Source organism: Oryctolagus cuniculus, chromosome 7, assembly GCF_964237555.1.
Source record: "Oryctolagus cuniculus chromosome 7, mOryCun1.1, whole genome shotgun sequence".
Lineage (NCBI taxonomy): Eukaryota > Metazoa > Chordata > Mammalia > Lagomorpha > Leporidae > Oryctolagus > Oryctolagus cuniculus.
Genome location: NC_091438.1, coordinates 147,708,512 through 147,731,958, shown reverse-complemented (window position 1 = coordinate 147,731,958; position 23,447 = coordinate 147,708,512). Strand labels below are relative to the sequence as shown.

Here is a 23,447-nt window from a genome sequence, read left to right as displayed (position 1 = left end):
CTGCACCCACGTGGGAAGAAGCTCCAGGTTCCTGGCTTCGGATCGGCGCAGCTCCAGCCATTGCAGCCATCTGGGGAATGAACCAGCAGAGGGAAGACCCCCCTATCCCACCCCGCGCCTTTCAAACTTTGCCTTTCAAGTAAATCTTAAAAAAAAAGTTTATAAAAGAAAACACTTTACAATCAGTGCCTCATTTAATGCTCACCGATTAACAGATAGAGAAACTTGAGCACAGAGAGGTTAGGTGATTTCCCCCAAGTGGCACAGAAGATGAACAGCAGAACTGGGATCCGATTCCAGCTGTGTGCTAACATCAAAGCTGCGCTCTCACGCACGCTGTACACTGTTCCCTGTCTAGTCCCTGAGTTCCTGATCTCACAGACAGAGCAAGACAGAGGAGACCGGGACAAGCACAGCCTGAGCGGAAGGCAGCGGAGGGTGTGTCAGGTGCGGGGGGGGGGGGCAGCGAGGAGCAGGCCATGGCTCAGGGAGAGGCCTCGTGGGGGTGCAGACACCAACCCCTGGATCCTGAACAGGAGAGGCCCCGCAGTCATCCATCACAAGCAGCGCAAGCAAGGCTGGTCTGAAAAGCACACCCCGGCCTCGAGGCCGGAAAAGCCAACCCAGTGTGTGTGGGCGGGACCAGGAACCCAAGTTCAACGCAGGTGGTACAGAGCCTGCCCCTTGAGAAGTCCAGCACAAACAAGATCCGCACCAGACCCCCCGGGGAGTCCCCACCACCCCCTCGTGCCCCCCTCCTTTCCTGACACCCCACCTTCCTGCCCTGCATTCTCCCAGGCCTCCCTGGCGGGGTCCCTGCTCTTCTCTCTGCCTCCCGTGACCTTCCCCTCCTTGGCTCCGCCCCTTCTTCCCCAGGAGGCCTCATCACCTGTGCCTCTCACCCACACAGGCTCGGCTTTAGGGAGTCACCTCTCTGTGAAGCCTTCCGTACGCATAGCCAGGTTTCTTTACTGCATCTCTAACGTGGGGACCAAGAATGGACAAGAACACGTAGGCACTTTATAAAAAGCAGCTATTATTTTTTATTGCTGATTGACCTTGAGTAGGGCAATTCCTGTACCTCTATAATAATAAGTGTGGGGCAAGCCTTGTGGTACAGCGGGTTACACACAGCTTGGGATGCCCGCATCCCATATCAGAGTGCCTGGTCCAAGTTCTGGCTACCCCACTTCCAATCCAGCTTCCTGCTAATGTGCTTGGAGGGCAGCAGATGATGGCTCGAGTTTGTGGGAGACCAGGATGGAGTTCCTGGCTCCTGGTTTTGGGCTGGCCTAGAGCTGGCTGTTGTAGGCATTTGAGGAGCAAACCAGTTGATGGAAAGATCTCTCTCTCTCTCTTCTCTCTCTGTTCCTCCCTCTGTCACTCTGCATTTCAAATACATAAATAAATCTTTAAAAAGTGAAATAAGTGTTCCTGTGTCAAACACTGCATTAATTTATATATATATGTGTGTGTGTGTGTGTGTGTGTGTATAAAACATACTGAGGCAGAGAGAAATCAGAAACTTCTTATCCAAGCTAGAGACTGGCAGCACTTGTCAGGTCCTGAGCGCTTCATGCTACCTGACCTGCACTGCTATGCCAGGCTCAGGGCTGGCATGTGCTCCACAGGTGCTTTGTAAGTGCCACCAGCTGAACTGAACAGTGGCTCCAGATTCAGGGATGGGGGAGAAAGCACCCACAGACTGTACTGGTGGCGAGGTCTCATGCTTTTTATTTGACAAGATTCAACATCCTACAATCTCTAATGAGAATGAGATGTTAAAAAAATAATTCAGAATGGTGTCCCATTCAGTTTGGCAGGGCCAAAGCCTGTCAATCTATTCCAATGGGCGTGACCATGGGTTTGAACTTCAGAATATTAAGACAGTGCAAGGATACTGGAGAATAAGGAAGGGTGCAGGGTGCTGAATCGGGCCCAGCTGTCCCACTGGGCTGCCCCTCATTTCTGAATCTCTCATCTCTCTCCAAGCCCCTCTATATTATTGTTACCCCAAGTACTGATTCTCTCCCCATGGACAACGGGGAGAGATTCAACGTAAGGGGCACTCCGTGGGAAATACCCCCAGGTATTCGTCCCCAAACAAGGTGCTACAAGGATCAGAGGTCCTTTCGTCTGGCTCCAAGTTCTCTTTCAATTCAGGTAATTACCCACCCTGCTTTGAGCTCCATGCAAATTTCAGGTAGACCAGAACACCTTCCCTTGGAGCCTAAGGTCTATTCTACAGAGCCAGACAGCTTCTCACCTGAATTGTATCAATGGGGAATCCTGTGGGTCACTCAGTGGAGGAGCCATGGAAATACTGTGCTACGTGAAATCACCCGGCTTGGAGCTCAGAAGTCATGAAGATACAGGGCAAAGAACAGAGCCAACTGTGACTTGTGCCAAGAACCCAAGAGATCAAGAACAAACCCAAGTCGGGAAAACCAGAAAGGACACCCCAGCAGGGTGCGGACAGGACGCAAAAGGTAAACCGCCAATGAGACGACTAGAAGGCTTTCCGGAAATGGATCACTCTCTGAAATGCTTGCCGAAAATCCTCATTAAACACAGTGTAGATGATGGGATTGATGAGTGAGTTTAAGTAGCCCAGCCAGGTGAAGAAGTCAAAGAGGCCCGGGGGCATCCAGCAGGAGTCCCGGCAGATGGGCAGGACCAGAGACGCCACGAAGAAGGGCAGCCAGCACCCGATGAAGGCCCCCAGAATGATGCCCAGTGTCTTAGTGGCTTTCCTCTCGCGAGCAGCGGAAATCCGCTTGCGTTCCAGGACGCTGTCCGCGAGCTTGATCCTCACGGGGTTGAAAAAGAGCGGGGAGCCGGCTGAGTGCGAGTGGCCCTCACCGAGGCTGGGACTGAGGGAGCAGAGCGAGGAGCCCGCCGAGCCCGTGATGAGGTGGGCCGTGGTGAAGCGCTTCCCGTAGAGGGAGGGCGGATTCAGGATGCGGTTCCGGGCGGCCATGTAGATGCGGCCATACAGGACGATGAGCAGCACGGACGGGATGTAGAAGGCCCCACAGGTGGAGTAGATGGTGTAGGAGATCTGGGAGGTGTTCACCAGGCAGTCCGACACCTCCTCGTGGGCTTTGGCTTGCCGCCAGAAGAGCGGTGGGATGGAGATGCAAATGGAGATGGCCCAGACCACGGCGATCATGGCGGCCGCGTGGCCTGCTGTCCGGCGCTTACTGTACTCCAGGGCATCCGTGATGGCCCAGTACCTGTCCAGTGCAATGACGCAGAGATGCAGGATGGAGGCTGTGCAGCACGTGATGTCAGAAGACACCCAGATGTCACACAGGACTTGGCCAAAGTTCCAGGTGTGTGTGATGGTATAGGCGATGCTGATGGGCATGACCAAGATGGAAACCAGGAGGTCGGTGGTGGCCAGGGAACCAATGAGATAGTTGGCAGGGGTGTGGAGCTTCCTGGTGAGCAAGATGGTGGTGAGGACAAAGGTGTTGGAGAGGACCGTGGCCACTGTGATGATGGAAAGGACCACAGCCAGGGAGATCTTCAATGCCTGGAGGGTCCCCGGGTCCCAGGCCTCTGGGGTCCCTGTAGCGTTCAGAGATCTGTTGGCAGCCTCCTGGGGCAGGCCTTCTGCCGACTGGTTTGATGGGGACATGCTAAGTGTCTCCGTCTTCTGGAACACTCCCACACATGTGGCTCCTTCTCACAGCTGCCCTGCCCGCAGAGGAGGACTGTGGTCCCGGAACACTCCGCTGAGAGCCATCCAGACCCCAGCAGAAAGACCTCCGGATTCGACTATGGGAGGAACACGCAGGCAACAGCCAGCAGGTGGTGGAAGGTCCTGCCCAAGTCAGAGGGATACCAAGACATCTCACTGCTGTGGAACTCGGCCCAGCAGAGGGTACAGCCCAGTGGCTGTTAGACGCTGGCCAGAGTATCACACCAGTGTGGGCAAGGCTCTGGCATTCTGGCCTTTGGCGTCTGGGCTCTTTTCAAAGCTTGGGACATCAATGTGTCTAATGGGAACTTTAAAACTTCCCCCATCCTGATCTGAGATGATTCAGGTTGCTTGCGGGGAGCTTCGGTGGCCGCTGATTGAGAGCAGCAGTCGTGTCAAGGGCTCACCGTCTTCCCAGGTGCATCTTGACGCATCACGAGGTACTCAACGTTGCTTCCTGTCCCATGGATGGTTGTGAGCTTGAATACACAGAACATTCTGGTTACCAAGACTGAGGAATGCAAGAGCTGGGAGCAGGCAACACACACAGACCACTGTCAGTTCACCAAGAGGGGCACATGTTCCAAAGCGCTAGGGTTTAAAAAAGAAAAAAAAAAAAAAAAGCCAAGAGTAAGATTCTGGAAGGATAGTACAGAAAGCCTGGAAGGAACTGGAAGATTCAAAGGACTTCATGCAGGCCGTGGCGCTGGGGAACTGACATCTCAACAAGGGAGGGTGATGTGCCCCACGCCCGCAATTCCTAAAGGGGACAAAGGCCCTGGGCTGCAGGAAGCATTGCAGGCTTGTTACAGGAAACCAGCCCTGTAAATGGAGAAGCAGAAAGCATCTTCCTACTTATTCAGCAACAATGGAAACAACCAACCTGTGCACTCGGGAGAAAAACAGAAAACCACCCAGAAAACCCCGGATTGTTCCGAACTATGGCTCTAGGAAGTCTCGAGGGGAGAGAACTTCCTTTTACTCACTCGAATTTTCCAAGTTTCCTCGGGTGAGCATGAAGGACTTTCTCAACATCAAAACCAAAACAATCCAAACCCCAAAAAACCACACACATGAAAACAAAAGCATCATCATTTTGTGAAGCAAAGAAATCGACAGCCAACTGGGAACAGCAGTAGAAAATGGCTCAAATGTCTGGACCCACATGAGAGACCCGGATAAAGCTCCCGGCTCCTGGCTTCAGCCTGGTTCAGCGCTGGCCGTTGTGGCCATCTGGTGAGTGAACCAGCAGATGTAATCACTCTCTCTCTCTCTCTCTCCCCTGCTCTCTAATTCTTTCAAATAAATAAATAAATCTTAAGAAAGGAAATCAATGGCCAAACTCTGAGCTTTTTTCATGGTAGATGTTCAAAGAAAATAACGTTCAACATTCCAAATGGAAACTGGAAATGTGGCCACAAAAAAATCTGAAAGACTCATTTTGTTTTCTCCTCTGTGTGCCTCTGGCCTCTGAGTTTAAGTGTTTGGGACATGGGGAAGCTTGGGGTGCCCGGGGCTTGGGGCCATTGGTGTTTTAATAATCAGGGTGAGGAGAGGCAGAGGGCAGAGCCACTGAAGGCCATCTCTGGCATGACTCTAGCTGAAGTCCTCAGGGCCCAGCAGGTAACCCCTAGGCATAATGGGGTTGTCAAGAAGATGCCCATGGGGGCCGGCGCTGTGGCGAAGCAGGTAAAGCCGCCACCTGCAGCACCAGCATCCCATATGGGCGCGGGTTTGAGTCCCAGGCGATCCACTTCTAATCCCACTCCATGCTAATTACCTGGGAAAGCAGTGGAGGATGGCCCAAGTGCTTGGACCCCTGCACCCGTGTGGGAGACCCAGAAGACGCTGCTGGCTCCTGGCTCCTGATTGGCTCAGTTCCAGCCATTGCAGCCATCTGGGGAGTGAACCAGCACATGGAAGACCTCTCTCTCTCTCTCTGCCTCTGCCTCTCTGTAATTCTGCCTTTCAAATAAATACATAAATCTTTGAAAAAAATAAAAAAGAAGAAGATGCCCAGACCCCTGAGTCCATCTCTGTTCCCACCCTCTCTCCCCCTGCCTTGCATGAAATGCTCAACACCACCAGGAATCCCTATGATTCATTTGTTTTTTTCCAAGTTAACTCAGCAAACAGATCTGGCCATCGGACCACTCAGCTTGGCAGGGGAGGGAGATGCGCAGCTCCGGGGACCTGGGATGGAGCTGCCAAGGCAGCATCTACACACACCCACTTTTTCAAAAGTGTGGTCATTACATGTGTATGAATTTGTTTCAATGTCATATTGTGAACAATGTTCCATCAGTCACTCTCACATCATTCTTTTTTCTTAAGCGCTAGTCTCTTCTTATTTATTACACATTTTCATTTAAGAGACAGAGGCAGATCTGCCACTTGCTGGTTCACTCCCCAAATGCCTGCGAAAGCCAGGATGTGCCCCAGCCTGAAGTCAGGAGCTGGCACTCAATCTAGGTCTCTCACATGGGTGGCAGGGACCCAAGTATTTGAGGCAGCATCTGCTGTGTTAGTGGAAAGCTGGACCTGGAAGCGGGTGGAGCTGGTACCAGAGCCAGGCACTCTGATTTGCGAGGCAGGCGCCCCAAGCAGTGTCTTAACCGCCATGGCAAATGCCTGACCCCTGAAGTATTCTTATGGGCTGCATCTTGTTCCACTCAGCAGCTACATGAAGAGAAGTATTTGATGATCAAATGTGGGAAGGCATTCCTGGGGAGGCTGCGGAGGCAAAAGCAAAAGGCCTGGAGGTGCAAGGCCAGGTCAGAGGAGGGCAAGGTCCGCTGGCTGGAGGGTGGAGGGCAGAGAGGCCCGAGGGGCTCAGGCCCAGGACAGGACAGGTGCCAGGAGTGGGAGGCAGCAGGGCCCAAGGGGGAGCTTGGCCCGGCCTGGGGCAATCTGTTCTCCAATCTCTGCTAAATCCCAGCCCCCCTGTAAGACGCGGGGCAAATGTTTTCCCTTTTCTGAGTCTTGGATTTCTTCCTCCAAATATGGCTTCCTAAGGCTGCCACAAAGCTTCCAGCGCACCAGGCCAGGCAAACTCATGGCATAGAACAAAAAAGCTGAGATGAGGGCCGGTGCTCTGGCATAGTGGGCTAAGCCTCTGTCTGCAGCGCCAGCATCCCATATGGATGCCGCTTCAGGACTGGCTGCTCCTCTTCCGATCCAGCTCCCTGCTGATGGCCTGGGAAAGCAGTGGAAGATGGCTCCAGTGCTTGGGCCCTTGTACCCATGTGGGAGACCTGGGAGAAGCTCCTGGCTCCCGGCTTTGGATTGGCCCAGCTCCAGCTGTTGCAGCCATTTGAGGGATGAACCAGCAGATGGAAGACCTTTCTCTCTGTTTCCTTTTCTCTGTCTGTAACTCTACCTCTCAAATAAATAAAATCTTTTTTTTAAAAAAGCTGAGAAGGAATCATTAGCATCTCACTCCCCTCCCCCACAGCTCAGCTCATGGCTTTCTCAAGCAGGATCAGTCTGTGTCTGTTGATTGACTGATTTTTATTTATTTTTTAGAGACATATTTATTTGTTTGAAACACAGAGCGGCAAAGAGAGAGAGAGGGAGAATCTCCCAACTGTTGGTTCACTCAGCCTGGGCTGAGCCAGGCCAGAGCCAGGCCAAAGCCAGGAGCTGGGAACTCAGTCCAGGTCTCTGGCAGGCACCCAGGGACCTGAGCCATCATCTGCTGCCTCCCAGAGCTTACGTTAGCAAGTAGCTGGATCAGAAGAGGCAAGAGTGCAACCCAGAGACAGATACAGGATGCAGGGGTCCCAAGTGGTGGCTTAACCCACTGCGCCACAGCTCACCCCGGTTTACTGATTTTTGAAAACATTAAGAAGTTCAACTGCAACAGGGCAGCTCCCTCCCACTCCTTCGGCTTGCAGGCTCTCCATCTGCTGGGAGGAGGAGAGACAACCACCATGGACGGAAACCGATCTACGCCACCAGCTGCAACACACACCCCCAGGCTGGAAGGATGTTATTATAGCGTCTTTCGTGGAGCTCCTGCTATGTCCCAGGCACTGAGCCAACCCTCGGCTAAGAGTCACCCAAACTGTGAAGTGGGCAGCATGGCCCTCCACTTACAAATGGGCCAGCAGAGGCACAGAGAGGTGATGTCACCTGCCAAAGGTCACCGGGCTGGAAGTGGAAGAACCGGGTCTGGAGCTGTTGACACTTCTGCCTTCTCCACCAAGCCTCAATTCAGGACAAAAAGCCTCAAGGCACATGAGTTTCCAGGAATGAAGCCAGTCGGGAACCCCTCCTGCCCCCACCTGCCCCAGGCTCCAACCCCAGAAGCCACTGCTGAAGGATCCTCCCACTTGGGTTCACACGGAAAATGTGACAGCCTCACTGTTGGCAATGTTCTTCGCTGCAGACGGCCGGGCGCGGGAGGTGCCGTCATTCCCACGGCACGCTGCTGCGCGGCTCCCACAGCCCCATGCACTCATGGTTCCAAGACATTCCAGTGACCTCATTCCAGTGGCAGGCGTGGGCTCGGGGAGGCTGGTGGGTGAGCAAGCCCTCCCTGCCCCTCGGCGACATCTGGGAAGAAGGACCGAGACAGGGTACACGGCCTTGGTCAGGAAGGCTGGGCTGGATCTTTTATTTTTTTCTTTTTAATTTTTTTTTTTTTTCATTTTATTTGAAAGGTTGAGAGAGCTTCCATCCCCTGGTTCACTCCCCAAATACCCACCAATAGCCAGGGCTGGGCCAGGATGAAGCCAGAAACCTAGAATTCAATCTGGGTCTCAATGTAGGTGGCAGGGACCCAAGCACTCGAGCCGTCACCTGCTGCCTCTCAGGGTGTACAAGTAGGGAGCTTGACTGGAAGTGCAGAGTAACCAGGACCAGAGCCAGGCACTCCTATATAGGATGCGGGTGTCCCAAGCAGAGACTTAATCAACTGCCTCAAACCTTAATCACCTGCCTCAATGATGGTCTAAAAATACACCATCATATAAACATATATATGTATATATATACACACACACACACATAAACTCTTTTGTAAGGAATGATATATTTGTATTTTTTAAAAGATTTATTTATTTATTTGAAAGGCAGAGTTACAGAGAGGCAGAGGCAGAGAGAGAGGTCTTCCATCCGCTGGTTCACTCTCCGATTGGCTGCAACAGCAGGAGCTGGGCAGATCAGAACCCAGAAGCCAGGAGCTTCTTCCAGGTTTCCCACGCGGGTACAGGGACCCAAGGACTTCAGCCTTCTTCCAGTACTTTCCCAGGCCATAGCAGGGAGCTAGATTGGAAGTGGAGCAGCTGGGACTCGAACTGGCACTCATATGGAATGCTAGCACTGCAGGCAAGCAGTGGCCTTACTCACTACGCCACAGTGCTGGCCCCTATATTTTTCTTTAAAACGAACTGTACTGGGGCCAGTGCTGTGACCTAATAGATTAAGCCTCAGACTGCAGTGCTGGCATCCCATATGAACACTGGTTCGAGTCCCAGCTGCTCCACTTCCAATCCAGCTCTCTGCTATGGCCTGGGAAAGCAGTGGAAGATGGCCCAAGTCCTTGGTCCCCTGCACCTACATGGGAGACCTGGAATAAGCTCCCAGCTCCTGGTTCTGGATCAACCCAGCCATTGCAGCCACTGGGGAGTGAACCAACAGATGGAAGACCTCTCTCTCTCTCTCTCTCTCTCCCTCTCTGTGTAACTCTGGCTCTCAAAGAAATAAACAAATCTTCAAAAAATTCTTAAAAATTGGAGTTTCCTTTCCTCCATTAAAAAAATACTACCAGTAATATCATATTGCCAAGTTCATACCTATTGATACATTTCAGTCCAGAAGGTCTGGATTCTGGTCCCAGCTCTGCCACTGACCAACTGGGTAGCCTGGAATAAATCCTGATTGCTTTTAGAATCTCAGTTTCTTCTTTAATAAAGTGGAAGCATAAGCTTGGCTCTGCTGCCCCAAAGGGGTCTTGAGTAGCTCCCATGTGGGGCTGGCATTTAGCTTAGGAATTAAGATGTCTGTGTCCTGCACTGGAGAGCACGGGTTCCACACTTGGCTCCGACTCCTGACTCCAGCTTCCTGGTAATGCAGATCCTAGGAGGCAGTGGCGATGCCTCAAGCACTTGGCCTCCTGCCACTCACATGGGAGACCTAGATTTAGCGTTCCCAGCTCCCACCTTCCAGCCCAGCCATCGCAAGCATCTGAGGACTGAACCAGCACATGCGCGCCCTCCCTCTCTTTCTCTGCCCCTCAAATAAATATTGTAGAAGATCACGCGCTGTGCGGCAGCGTCCTGAACAAATGTCATAATGATTCAACGGTGCAGGCGGTGGCTGGAAGCACCATTCTCAGGCCCAACCTCCAAGGCTCCACCTTCTCAACGTGGCCACTCGGCCAGTCACTCGCTCTCTCTGGGCCTGGACAGACTCCGCGATGGACATCATAGTCCACATCTCAGAGGAATAGGGGGAAAGTGGATAAGGTCACAAATACCAACAGCTCAGCCGTAAATGGCGACCACAGATGTGGCCTCTCTGGTTTCTGTGATGCGTCCAAGCAAATTCAGACCTCCAGACAGCAAGGTCATCTCCCTCCCCGGAAACCAGGCATCCCTGTGCATTCCAGTACGCGGTGTCTGCCCCTGTTGGAACTCCAGCCACACCCGAGAGCTTCCTCCTTGCCCATCCACAGTCCTGGGAGCAAATGCTTTCCTCAGCCTCTTCCCAGCTCAACAGTGTCCCCTGGACTCCAAGGACACTGTGCCTCTCCCACCCCCCATCCCCACCCCCGCCCCCGCTTTGCCACCTCTGCAGAAGGGTGGGAAGGGAAGCACAGACAGACGGACCTGAGGCCCAATCAGTCTCCACAGAGACCACTCTGACACAGCTGATTGGACCAGGGTAAACATGTGACCCAAAATGAGCCAATCAGAGACTGGATATGGAGCCAAACAGAAGATGGAGGAAAAGCACTCCAGAAGCCAATTATTCTGAAGCTGGAGTTAGCCTGCACCCAAGACCAAATCCAGGCAAGGTTTAGCAAGCAGAAAAGCAGAAAAGTGCAGGGCTGGCGCTGTGGCATAGCGGGTAAAGCTGCCGCCTGCAGTACTGGCATCGTGTAGGAGTGTAGGTTCAAGTCCCGGCTGCTCCACTTCCGATCCAGCTCTCTGCTATGGCCTGGAAAGCGGTAGAAGATGGCCCAAGTCCTTGGGCCCCTGCACCCACATGGGAGACTCAGAGGAAGCTCCTGGCTTCTGATCAGCGCAGCTCCGGCCATTGCGGCCAATTGGGGAGTGAACCAGTGGATGGAAGACCCCCCCCCCATGCCTCTCAAATAAATAAATAAATCTTAAAAGAAAGAAAAGCTACAAGTGAACAAGAGAACGGATCCACAGAGATCTGCAGGAGAGTGGAGCAGCCAAAGGAACCCCCCCGCCCGGCCCCAGGAAGGAAGGAAGGAAGGAAGGAAGGAAGGAAGGAAGGAGCCTCTCCTCCTGGCCCCCACCTTCCCCTCCTTGTGTGTCCACGAGTGATTTCTACCCAGGAACCCTCATTTCTCCCCACTCATCTGTCCCAGCTGAGCCAGTTCACGTGGACAGGCCCTGAGCAATAAGAAGACAAAGGAATTTCAGTTCCTTCCCAAAGAACCCCCACTGTGGGGTCCTTTCCCCCTCCGGAGCTCTCCTTCATCTGTAAATTGGGGCAACAAGGCCTTTCTCCCAGGGCCCCAGTGTGTCCCTGTGAAGTCAGGTTAACCCCAGCACAGGGGCTGGCACACCGCAGGCGTTCTTTTTAATCCATTTTAGCCTAAGCTTCCTACCCAGGGCTCATTCAGCTTGCAGGAAGATCATGGCCTCCCCTTTCTGAAAGGGGTCTTTAACTGAGCCATAAAACCTCGCCAGAAACAAAAGAGGAAGCATGGGCTTAATGTGTGCGCAGAAGCCGGGCTCATCCCTTAGAGGGAAAAAATCCCAGACTCTGTGATCAAAGATTTGTTGCAGGAGAATAAATCCCCCACAGAGGAATTCGTGCCTCTAGAAGCTGGCTGCAACGGATGAGTGAGCCTAGACGGGAAATCAGTGGAGACAGGAGGCTGCATAGTATTTTCTAAAATGCCTCCATCACTGCTGTCTCTTCCCATCCTCGCTCCTGCACGGGACCTCCCTACAGCCTCAGCTTCTGTGCAATCACAGTACCCAGGACGGTCGCCAGGCATGTCATGAGGGTTAAGTGTAATGTATGTGAAGAAGACGGAAAAGTTCTCAGAGAGGGGACGGGGGCGGTGCCCACGTCTCTCCTTCTTTCTCTCTCAATGCAAGCTTTCCAATCCAATCAGTATCTTTGAAATGCAAGCAAATCAGTTTTGCATCTCACATGCTCTAATTATAAAATCTGGAAAATGCAGAAAATAAAAAGAAGCCAAAGAGTGGGCGTTGTGGCTTGCTGGGCTCAGCCGCTGCCTGGGACGCCAGCATCCTTTACCAGAATGGCGGCTGGAGTCCTGGCTACTTTGCTTCCAGTCCAGCTTCCTGCTAATGCATCCTGGGAAGCAACAGATGATGATTCAAGTGCTTGGGCACCTGCTCCCCGTGTGGGAGACCCAGATGGAGTTCCGGCTCCTAGCTGTTGGGGGCACTTGGAGATGGAATCAGCAGATGGAACACCCCTCTCTGTTGCTCTTCCCTTCAAGTAGATGAAAATAAAATTTATTTTTCAAACTCGTAAGTGCAATCAGGATATGTTTAAATAAATATTTTATTTATTTGAAAGAGTTATATAGAGAGAGGGAGAGGTAGAGAGATCTTTCATCCACTGGTTCACTCCCGATGGCCACAATGCCTGGGGTGGGGCCAGGTCTACTCTCTTCGGGGTCTCCCACGTGGGTAGCAGGGGCCATCTTCCACTGCTTTTTCCAGGCTATTAGCAGGGAGCTGGATCAGAAGTGAATCCAAGTCTTGAACCTGCACCCATATGGGATGCCAGTGTCACAAATGGCGGCTTCACCCACTATACCACAACGCAGACTCGAAAGTAAAATTTAAAAATAAACATGAACCAAAAAAGCAGCCAAACTTCTGACACAGCTCTTCCACTAGTTCTCTCAACAAAGATGTGCACGTTTGTCCACCCAAAGACGCACGCAGGGATTGTTCCAGCAGCGCTATCCACAACAGCCCCAAGCCAGAAACCTTGCCCACAAACAGCAGTGGAGGCGCAGACAGCCATGGCAAGCGGAACACTGTACGTCAGGGAGCAGGAGCCCCAGCCCCACACACCCACGCAGGGACTCATGTAACACTGAGCAGAAGCCAGACACCGCGTGTCATTCAAACCTCAGAACGTTCAGAACAGGCTGACCTACACTAATGGAAACCAGGCTAGGGTGCTGGCCTTGAGGGAGGAGGTGCCGTGATGACAGGGAACATGAGGGGGCCTCGGGGTGCAGGGCGTGTTCTGTCCTGGAGCTGGGGCTCTCACTTTGTGAAAATCCATCACCTGGGTTTGGGCACTGTTGCTCTTATAAAAATTTGACCTCCTACTGCCCAAAAAAGATCAGTGGCCAAGCGCCCAAGAGCCTTTAGGCACCAGTCCCACTGGTCACAGCTCATTATTCAACTTCTCCGAATTCAGTTCATATGGGACAGTACTGGGCATGTGGGGACAGATGTAACCACTGACTGAGCTGGTAGGAAGTGCATACAGGTATACAGTAAGTGCTCCATAAATGATAGCTACAGCTGGGGCCAGTGCATCCACTGATTTACTCCCCAAATGCCCACAACAGCTGGGGTTCAGCCAGGCCAGACCCTGGAGCCTGGAACTCCATTGGGGCCTCCCACATGAGTGGCAGGAACACAAGTATTTGACCATCATCCTCTGCTTCCCAGAGTGTGCATTAGCAGGAAGCTGGATTAGAAGGGGTAGCAGGGGGCGGGCGTTGTGGTCTAACAGGTTAAACCACCACCTGCAGTGCTGGAATCCCATATGTCAGTTCCTGTCCCAGCTGCTCCACTTCCGACCCACCTCCCTGCTAATGTGCCTTGGAAAGTAGCAGAAGATGGCCCAAGTGCTTGGGCCTCTGCACCCAGATGGGAGACCTGGATGGAGTTTCTGGCTCTTGGCTTCAGCCTGGCCCAGTCCTGGCTGAGGTGACAATTTGGGGAGTGAACCAGCAGATGGAAGATTTCTCTTTCTCTTTCTCTTTCTGTAACTCTGCCTTTCAAAAAAATAAAATAAATCTTGGGGCTGGCACTGTGGCGCAGTGGGTTAAAGCCCTGGCCTGAAGCACCAGCATCCCTTATGGGTGCTGGTTCTAGTCCTGGCTGCTCCTCTTCCAATCCAGCTCTCCGCTATGGCCTGGGAAAGCAGTGGAGGATGGCCCAAGTGCTTGGGCCCCTGCACCTGCGTGGGAGACTGGGAAGAAACTCCTGGCTCCAGATTAGTGCAGTTCCAGCCATTGTGGCCATCTGGGGAGTGAACCATCGGATGGAAGACCTCTCTGTCTCTGCCTCCCTCTGTAGCTCTGTCTTTCAAATAAATAAAATAAATGTTTTTTTAAAAAATAAAATAAATCTTAAAATAAAAGAAGGGGTACCCAGGACTTGAGTCAGGGTCAATATATAACACAGGCGTCCCAGACAGCAACTCAACCCGCTGTGCCACAAAGCCCGCTCCACCGCTCTTGTTTCAATCCACCCAGTGGAAGCGTGGCTTATCACACAGCAAGAGCCCACTGATGCTCATTCTCTCATTTCTGCTGCTGAAACCCAACTCTGCCTCGGCTCTTCTTCCCTTTCCCAGGGCTACCACGGCTACCACTGTCCTGCTGGGGACGTGAGACCGTCCCCCCTGGCCTAAATGACCACCCACTCCTGCTCCATTCTCTTAACTAAATCACAGCCCAGACCTTCCTTTCAACTAAACGCCGGGCCCTGGTCCTCCCTGAATATCCTCCAGTGGCTCCCACTGCTCCTGGAACCAAGTCCAGCTTCAGGGCTCACTCTAAGAGCCGCTTCATGAGCTGGTCTCGCCTTCCCCTCCAGCGCCATGTCCTGACGCAGGTGGCCGTGACCTTCACACGCTGGCAGCCCCAAGCCGCCTGGTTGCTGCCATCTCCAGGCTCCAGGGTTGTTTCCTCCTGACCCACTGTCCCTGCGGCAGCCCCTGCCTGGACATTATCCTCCCCCACCCCTGCCCTCTGGCCACTGGATTCCAAGCCCCCCTCAGTAACAGGCTCTGTGGTCTCCCCAGGGGGGCCTTTCGTCCCCTCCTCCAGCCCAGCTCAGGCCCCCCGCTCCTGCATGCCCTGCGCCATAGCCCTTTTACTTTTTTTTTTTTTTTTTTTTTGACAGGCAGAGAGTGGACAGTGAGAGAGAGAGACAGAGAGAAAGGTCTTCCTTTGCCGTTGGTTCACCCTCCAATGGCCGCCGCGGCTGGCGCGCTGTGGCCGGCGCACCGCGCTGATCCGATGGCAGGAGCCAGGTGCTTATCCTGGTCTCCCATGGGGTGCAGGGCCCAAACACTTGGGCCATCCTCCACTGCACTCCTGGGCCACAGCAGAAAGCTGGCCTGGAAGAGGGGCAACCGGGACAGAACCCAGCGCCCCGACTGGGACTAGAACCCGGTGTGCAGGCGCCGCTAGGTGGAGGATTAGCCTAGTGAGCCGCGGCGCCAGCCAATGCGCCATAGCCCTTACTACACCAGACTGTCACTGGGCCACGCTCATCCCACAAGCCAGGACCCTGACACCTGGCCCAGGGCAAAAGACAGACACATGAGTGTATGCAAGGTCCCAATAACTATGGAGGATCGATCCTGAAGGCAGAGCACCAGCCTGAGGGCCAGGTGTCCCTGGCTTTGGCCTGGCTCTGTGGCCAGCCCTCTGCTTCCCCCAACCTGCATAATGAGATAGCTGGACCAATCAGAGTTTCTCTTGGTGAGCATCTGACTCACCAAGGGGTGCTCTAAAAAGTACAAAACTGCTTTAAAAATATACAGCTGTCCAGGCCTTAACCATGCCTCTCCCCGGGGGTAGAACCCAGGCCCTGTAATTGTAAGAAACCCAAGTGTTTCTCAGGTGCAGCTGGATTAGAGAACGTCTCGCCCGGATGGTCTCTGGCTATCTTCATCGCTGACCCTCTGGTTATCTGTTAGAACGAGGACTCACCCTGCCTGCTTTCAGCCTTGCACGGGGTCACTGCAAGCTTCCAGCAGGCAAGAGACCACCATCAGCAACCAGCTACGCTGTTAACGGGCAGGAGTCCCGGATTAGGCGCTCGGTATAGCGGTTAAGCTGCCACTTGGGACATCCCATATGGGAATGCTTGGGTTCAAGTCTCGGCTCCACTTCCAATTCCAGCTTCCTGCTAACGTGCACCCTGGGAGGCAGCAGGTGATGGCTCAAGTACTTGGGTCCCTGCCACCCAGTGGGAGACCCAGGTTGAGTTCCTGGCTCCTGTCTTCAGCTTCGTCCAGCTGACGGTTGCAGGCCTTTGGGGAGTGAACCAGCAGTGGGGAGAGCTGCATCTGTCATTGTCTCTCTGCCTTTCAGGTAAGCACAACTTAATTAATTAAATTGTTTTGGTGTCCCAGGTGGGAGCTTAACCCACTGCACTGCAGCGTGAGCTCCTGGTCTATCTGTTAGGATCCCAGGAGAGGCTCCTAAGTCCCACATCAGAATGTGGCTTCTACTCCGTGCTCTGGCTTTGGCTCTTTATTTATTTTTAATTTTAATACTTATTTATTTTGCTTGACAGAGAGAGCGAGGTCTTCCATCTGCTGGTTCACTCCCCCAAATGGCTGCAATGGCCAGAGCTGGGATGATCTGAAGCCAGGAGCTCGAGCTTCGTCCGGGTCTCTCACATGGGTGCAGGGACCCAAGCACTTGCAGTGCTTTCCCAGGCACATCAGCAGGGAGCTGGATCAGAAGTGGAGCAGCCAAGTCTCAAACCGGGGTCCACCTGGGATGCCAGTGCTGCAGGCTGAGGCGTAGTCCACCACACCACTGAGGTGGGCCCTGGCTCTGGCTCTTGACTCCAGCTTTTGTTCAGATCCCCGGAGACAGCAGTGATAGCTTAAGTAACTAGGTTCCTGCCACCCTCATGGGACACCTGGAGTGAGTTTCTGGCTCCTGCTCAGCCCAGTCTCAGCCATTGGTGGCATCTGGAGAGTGAACCAGTGGATAGGAGCTCTGTCTTTCCAAAAAAACAATTAATTAAATTAATTAAAATTTTAAAAGTCAAGAGCTTTGTAGTTAACAACTCATTGGATTCTCCTTTGTTTGCAGAAAAGTGGGCAAAAAGTTCTTGCCATCTGCCCTTCATACCACTCCTTTAGGGTGTAATTAGTATACCCAGTTTACAGGTGAATGAACTGACATCCAGAGAGGTAAATGACCAGCTCAAGGCCACACAGTTAAGACACTGCACAGCTGGGACTGAAAAGGGCTGAGAAACTGGACAGTAGCCACTACATGCGGCCAATGAGCACTGGAAATGTAGCCGCTGACATGTAATGTCAATGTCAAATGCACACCGGATGTGAAACAAACAGAATGTAAAATAGCTTAAGTTTTCCTATCACAGTGAAACAAACTTTTGGATCTATGGTGAATAAAATACACAATTAAAATTAATTTCACCTTTTTTAAACTTGGCTACTTCTACATTTTCTAAACCTAAAAATGACATTTGCCACATTCTATTTTCAATGGCACTGCCTTAGAACCAGTGGTTTGGGGCCAGTGCTGTGGCGTAGCCTGCAGTGCAGGCATCCCATATGGGCACAGATTCAAGTCCCAGCTGCTCCACTACTCATCCAGCTCTCTGCTGTGGCCTGGGAAGGCAGTAGAAGATGGCCCAAGTCTTGTCTTTGGGCCCCTGCACTCGCGAGGGAGACCCAGAAAAAGCTCCTGGCTTCGCCATTGCAGCCATCTGGGAAGTAAACCAGTAGATGGAAGACCTCTCTCTCCCTGCCTCTCTGTAACTCTGCCTTTCAAATAAATAAATAGATCTTAAAAACAAACAAAACAGTGGTTCTCAGCAGGGGTAACATCGCCCCCTAGGGGTCACTTTGGGACTCAGTCTCAGGGAACTCGGCTTGAGGGAGAAGGATGGGGACCTTAGGGAACCAGGCCGACCCAGGGATTGGCAAGGCTGGAAAAGCAGCAGCAGGAAGGTACCGGCCAATATTTACGGACACCTTACTGTGGGCCGGGCACCACTGTCAGCTCCTATACCAACTCACCGAAGTCTAACCACCACGCTCTGAAGCCTGTCCTGTAATCACTATTCCCATTTTTCAGAGGCCGACACTGAGGCTCAGGGAGACGGCTGGGCTAAGGCCCCAGAGCTCGAGACCTGGAACCTGGGCTCAGCCGACTCCCTGCGGCCCCACTCCCACGAGGCGCCGGGAGTCAGTTCCACGCCTTCCTCTTCCCATAGGTGCTTGCCCCACACACGTTTGAGAGCTCTGACTGGGCATCTGTTATGTGCCGGGCTCTGTGCCTCTCACCTGAATGGGACCTCTCTCTGCCAGGCCTGGGGACAGGAGGGTGAATCCACCCCACCACTGAGCACCCAGCACAGCCCACGGGAAAGGGAGTGGGGGAGTGACCATGGCAGCGCCTCTGACACTGGAATGCGCTCGTGCCTTACCCAGGTACTGTACCAAAAATGCAGGGGCGGGCTTTTGGCCTAGCACTTACGATGTTCACATCCCACCCATATCAGAGTGCCCAGGTCCGGTACCCACATCTGGCTCCTGACCCCAGCTTCCTGCTGATGCGCTGGGCCTCAAGGGATTGGGTCCCTGCCGCCCACGTGGGAGACTTCTGGGCTGCGACTTTGGCCCTGCCGTCACAGGCATTAAGGGAGTGAACCAGCAGACAGGGGCTCTCTCTCTGCCTCTCGGATAGATTTTGGTTTAATACACACTCAGATTCTGTGCGTCTGGACCAGCACCTGAGATTCTGCATTTCTGACAAGCTGCTGGGTGGTGCTGCCACCCCTGTTCCAGGGAGCACACTGAGAAGTAGTGCAAAGGGTGACAGTAACATCAGCCCTGCAATTCAGGATGGATCTGAGTATTGGGGTGGGCAGGACCCTTAGGAGTCACCTAGTCCAACTCCCTCTAGTGCTCACAGGGCGATGGGCTCAGAGAGGGTAAGACACTGGCCCAACATCACCCAGGGAGTTAGGGGCAGAGACCAAGTGTTCAGAGTTCCTCTCCTTCTACTGCCTCCCACTTGCAGCAGGAATTGGAGATTAAGGCCAGACAGCAGCTCTCACGGCCACTGCACGCCATGTGCTTTTGGCATTTTCAAGTCTCCCGCGACCTCCTACTGGAGTTTTCACACCACGGGCGTATTCCTGGGGGCAGACTGGCAGGGCTACCACACTCTGCAAGAAGCCTAGAGCTTTGTCCTCTGGCCCCGGGGCCCAGCCTGCCCGCCTCCCCCTCCCCCACACGCTGCACCTGAGCTGATGAGTAAAATCACATCCAGGAGAGAGGAGAAGCCGTCTTCTCCAGGCCCTAGCAACAGGAATCCATTTCCTAGAAATCAAAGGCTGAGTTTGTTAGTGTTTACAGGATCCAAACCCACCATTCGCCATCTGCTTTCCCTGCTGGGAGCTACAATACGGCCGTGATTCAGACAGAGAGCACAAGCTTCGGAGTTAGGCTGAGCTGTGGGATCAGGCAGACGGGACTTGCTTCCCTGCTCTGCCATGTGCTAGCTCTGTGACCTTGGGCAAGTTACTCAACCTCTCTGAGTCTGTCTCCTCCTTCATTCACTGTTTCCTCCAGGCCTGCTGCCCATTGGCAGGAGCAGCACGGACGTAGACTCTGCTGTTAGGGCGGCGGCTTACAGAGGCCCTGGACAAACACCGCTGGAACCCGGGACCACAGGTGCACACGAGGATGACAGCAGAGCGGGGAGCCGTGGGAAAGCAGGGGGGCAGGTGACCGCTGGGCCCCTGAGGTCCCACGCTGAGAGTGGCACTACAGCTGAGCACTGGGCAGCAGAGAGCAGCGGCTCGGGAGGCGCAGGGGCACCTGCTGCCTGGGACCGAGGCTTGGAGAAAGAACGCTTCCTGTGAGACGCTTCCTGGAGTTTGCCCACCCAGGGACCACCGAGTTCAGCTCTGTCCTCTCTTCCTCCTGTGCACCGGGATTCAGCACCCTCCCCTCCCCCACCGCCAGGAGGCCTCTGCCTACAGCAAGGCTGCGCCCCCCCCTTCTCTGAGTCCCCGCGGCTATTCCCTCCACTTGGAAGGCCCTTTCTTCCTGCTCTCAGCCCCCTGCAGGTGTCCCTGCCCCTCAGAGTCAAACTGCTCACTCCCTACTCGGCGTTGGTGCAGGGTTCTTGTCTACACTTCACACAGGACTCTCCAGGTCCAGGCCACTTGCCGGCCACCTGTCTCCCTGCTGGACTTGAGTTCCAGAGGGGAGGGACACATGTGTCAGGAGACTTGGCACTCTCAGCCACACCACCAATTCCAACTTCAAGTTCAACAGTCTCCTCTCTACAGGAACTTGTCCTACTCCTTCCACCCAAGCAGGTCCAGCCTCCCTCCCCAGGGCCAACGTCCATGATTTGTGCTACATATCTCACGCCACCCAGCCAGCCGTCCAGGGCCTGGGGGTCTCTCCCACATTGATGCTACTTTCCTGGGGCAGGGGCCCAGGGTGGTTCACAGCTGGTTATCTGGGCTTTGCACCTGCAGGTGTTCGATAAAGACATACCCAGAGGATGAATGGGAGAATGTGACAGTTTTACCATTCTTTGACCCCCCTCTCTGTACCTCTGACCCTAGATGTCCTCGGGTCATCCCTCCTGGATGTCCCACAGGGGCTTCAAGCCCAAGGGAGCCCCCTCCTCCTCCCCCATGCCAGCCTTCCTCCTGCTTTTCCTCACCCCACCCCCAACACCTGGAATTCTCCCCCGCTCTCCTCCCCAGCATTTCCCCAGTAATTTTACAACAAGAATGAGGAAGCTGAGACTCACAACAAGTAAGTGACAGAGTCTAGGATCTTGCTGTTCGCAGCCCAGACCTGCCTCCCCTGCAGGTTCTGTCTCCTCTTCTCATACCCGGGGCATTGGTGTCGCTCCCTCTGAGTGGAACTGTGGTCTCCCCCATTCCACCTTACACCTATCCATGGCAATCCTCTCTCTGCTTTCTGAGGTCCTTAGCAAACGCTGCTTCCTCCAGGCAGCCTTCCCTGGTCAACCAGACACAAAATCTCTCTTCTAGAAATGCTGACTCCAGATTCGTATTGCTCGAGGCGGGAAGCTCCTTGAAGAGGTACCATTCCTTCCCCACTCCAGAGCCCGAGCCCTGGGCAGTTCCTCCACCATCAATGCTCTTCCAAGGGCCCGGGCGAGACGAGACGGCAGCGCTCCCTTGCCCAGTTACAGCTCCCCAGTGGCTTCCACCTCACTCAGAGAAAAACCCTCAGGCCCTACAGGATCTGTCCTCACCCTGCCACCTCTCTAACCTCACCTCCTACCAGCTGCCCCCTCCAAGTGTCTCCCACGTGGCACAGCTCTGAGCAGCCTACATCAGAGAGCTCTCGTGTCCGATGCTGTCTCCATGGCTTTCGTACATTTTAGCCCACCTGATCTTTTCTGCTTGTTTGCTTCTTGTCCCGCCACTAGCTCACCGCGGTATCCTCAGGGCCCGCACAGTGCCAGGCTGGCAGTGAACAGATGGGTTAACAGCCCCAGAAGCGATCTGGGCTGGAGCCGTGAATGCGTGAGTCACGTGCATGGGGTAGTAACTACAGGCAGTGGAGCGGAGCCCCGCTCCCCAGAGTGCGGACCACGGGAGGACAGAGGTCAAGGGCTGCAGAAAGGAGAACGAGCCTGCAAAACACCCACAGACAGAGGGACAGGCACGCGGCCTTAAGTTGCAGGCGCCAAGGGAACTGAGCCTCTCCGGAGGACACGCGGTCCACGGCGCCGCCTGTGGCTGGGAGAGCCGGTAACAGATGCGGCGTCGGCTGAGGTCAGCTTCCTGGAAGACACTGCCCTGCCCCCGCGGGCCTCTGATGGCAGCCAGCGGGGCAGTGTGCGGGACTCCTCAGGGCTGGGAACACCAAGCTCTGAGAATCCGTGCTTCTGCTCACATTCACAGCCCCCTTGCCACAAAGCTCAGGCCCCAGAGAGAGGGGCGGGGGCGGCCCGGTGGACCCACCTCCACCTTCCCTCCAAGCTGACCTTGGTGCTTCTGGTGCTGTGAGGAGGAGAGGGGAGGCCCCCGCCCCTGCCAGTCATGTCCGGCCAGCCTGACCCCACCCCCCCAGTGCCACCCTCCAAGTCCTGGCTTCCTTGATGCCTCCATGACAAAGCCCACTCACGTCTCCCTTCCTGCTGGCAGGACGCAAAGCCTCCCAAAGGGCCTGGCTTGTTGTTGGCATCGAGGGTCCCTCACTGTCCTTGTGAGGGGGGCTGACGCCCCAGCTAACGACTGCACGTGCAGAGGAGAGCAGGCACGCTCACTGTGTGCGGGACTAGAAAACACCGGAAGCTGATTCCGAGGTAGAGATTGGAAGGTCGCTCCTACAAGTCAGAGCAAAGGGACTACTGATCCCATTTGATGCGCACAGCAAGCCGGGCCGGGGGGTGGGGGTGGGGGTGGGGGGGTCTTACCCCCATCTCATAGGAGAGGAAACCAAGGCTCAGAGAGCTGCAGGGAGTTCTGGGGGTCACGCAGCTAGTAAGTGGCCAAGGCCAGTTTGTTAGTGCAGGATGCAGTGACCTGCCCAAGGTCACGAAGCAAGCAAGCCAGGGCCCGAGCCGGGGCTCCACGCCCGGCGCTCCTTCAACTCCGCTCCTGGGAAGAGGCTCGCGGCGCCGCGCACCGACCTGGCCGGCAGAGGGCAGCGCTAGGCTTCCCTGGGCCACCTGGGGGCGTCGCGGCCCCCGGCCCCGGGGCGCACCTCCCGCCCACGCGGGGCACCCCGGACGCACGCCAACATCCCGCAGCCGCCCCGAGGGCTGCCTCGCCCACCCCTCGGTCCCGGGCTCCCCTCGGTCCGGGCTGGTCCTCAGGGACCCGCAAAAAAAACGCGGGCGCCCTGGTCTCCGCGGCCCCGGGGACGACGCCCCTCCCTAGCCCGACTCCCTCCAGCAGGCGAGAGGCGGACGCACCCTTCCCCAGGGCGGCCCTGGGCGCCGAGCGCTTACCGGCTCCCCGGCCACGCAGGTGCGGACACCGGGCTCGCCCTCTCCGGTCCGGCTTCCTTGCGCCGCGTCTGCCAGCCTGCGGTCGCCTCGCCTCCGCCGCCACCCGCGCCGAGCTCGGGGCGCAGCCCGCCCGCCGCCCCGGGGGGCTCTTGCCGGCCCGCGCCCTCGCAATCCCGCACCTCCCTCCGCCTTCCCAGCGCCCTGCAGCTCCTGCTCCGCGCTCCCCTTCCCGCGCCCGCCGCTCCTCCTCGCTCCCCTCCCCCAGCTCCTCCCCCGCCCGCCCCCCGCCCGCCAGGAGGGAGGCTCGGCCCCCTCCACCCCGGCCTCCGCCTCTGCCTCGTGGCCGCCCCTGCCCACCCCCGGGGGCGGATGGGCGCCGAGGAAGCGAGGCGGAGAGGGTCTCGGACCCGCGCTCCCCGGTCCCCACCTGTAGGAGAGCGGATAGCCCGGGGCTGGGGCGCGCTGAGCCGGGAGGCGGGCCGGACCCAGAGACCCTTGGTGAGACCCAGCCTCCCTCATCCGCCCTTGTGCCCTGTGTTCACCCCTAGTTGGATTTTTTTTTTTCCT

The 23,447-nt window shown here is 55.1% G+C and overlaps 1 protein-coding gene across 2 annotated transcripts; it reads right to left on the bottom strand.

Moving 5' to 3' along the window:
- Window positions 1-775: 775 nt before the first annotated feature.
- HTR1D (5-hydroxytryptamine receptor 1D) lies at window positions 776-23,094 on the bottom strand. 2 transcript variants are annotated; one of them, XM_017345520.3, is made up of 2 exons: window positions 22,881-23,094; window positions 776-4,297 (listed from the first exon to the last, which is right to left on the bottom strand). In XM_017345520.3, exon 2 carries the CDS (start codon window positions 3,641-3,643, stop codon window positions 2,510-2,512), a length of 1,134 nt encoding a protein of 377 aa, XP_017201009.1. In that variant the 5' UTR covers window positions 3,644-4,297; window positions 22,881-23,094; the 3' UTR covers window positions 776-2,509.
- Window positions 23,095-23,447: the final 353 nt, after the last annotated feature.

Excerpts from the sequence above, each read along its gene's own strand:
- HTR1D (XM_017345520.3), bottom strand. The coding sequence starts at position 3,643 with ATGTCCCCATCAAACCAGTCGGCAGAAGGCCTGCCCCAGGAGGCTGCC.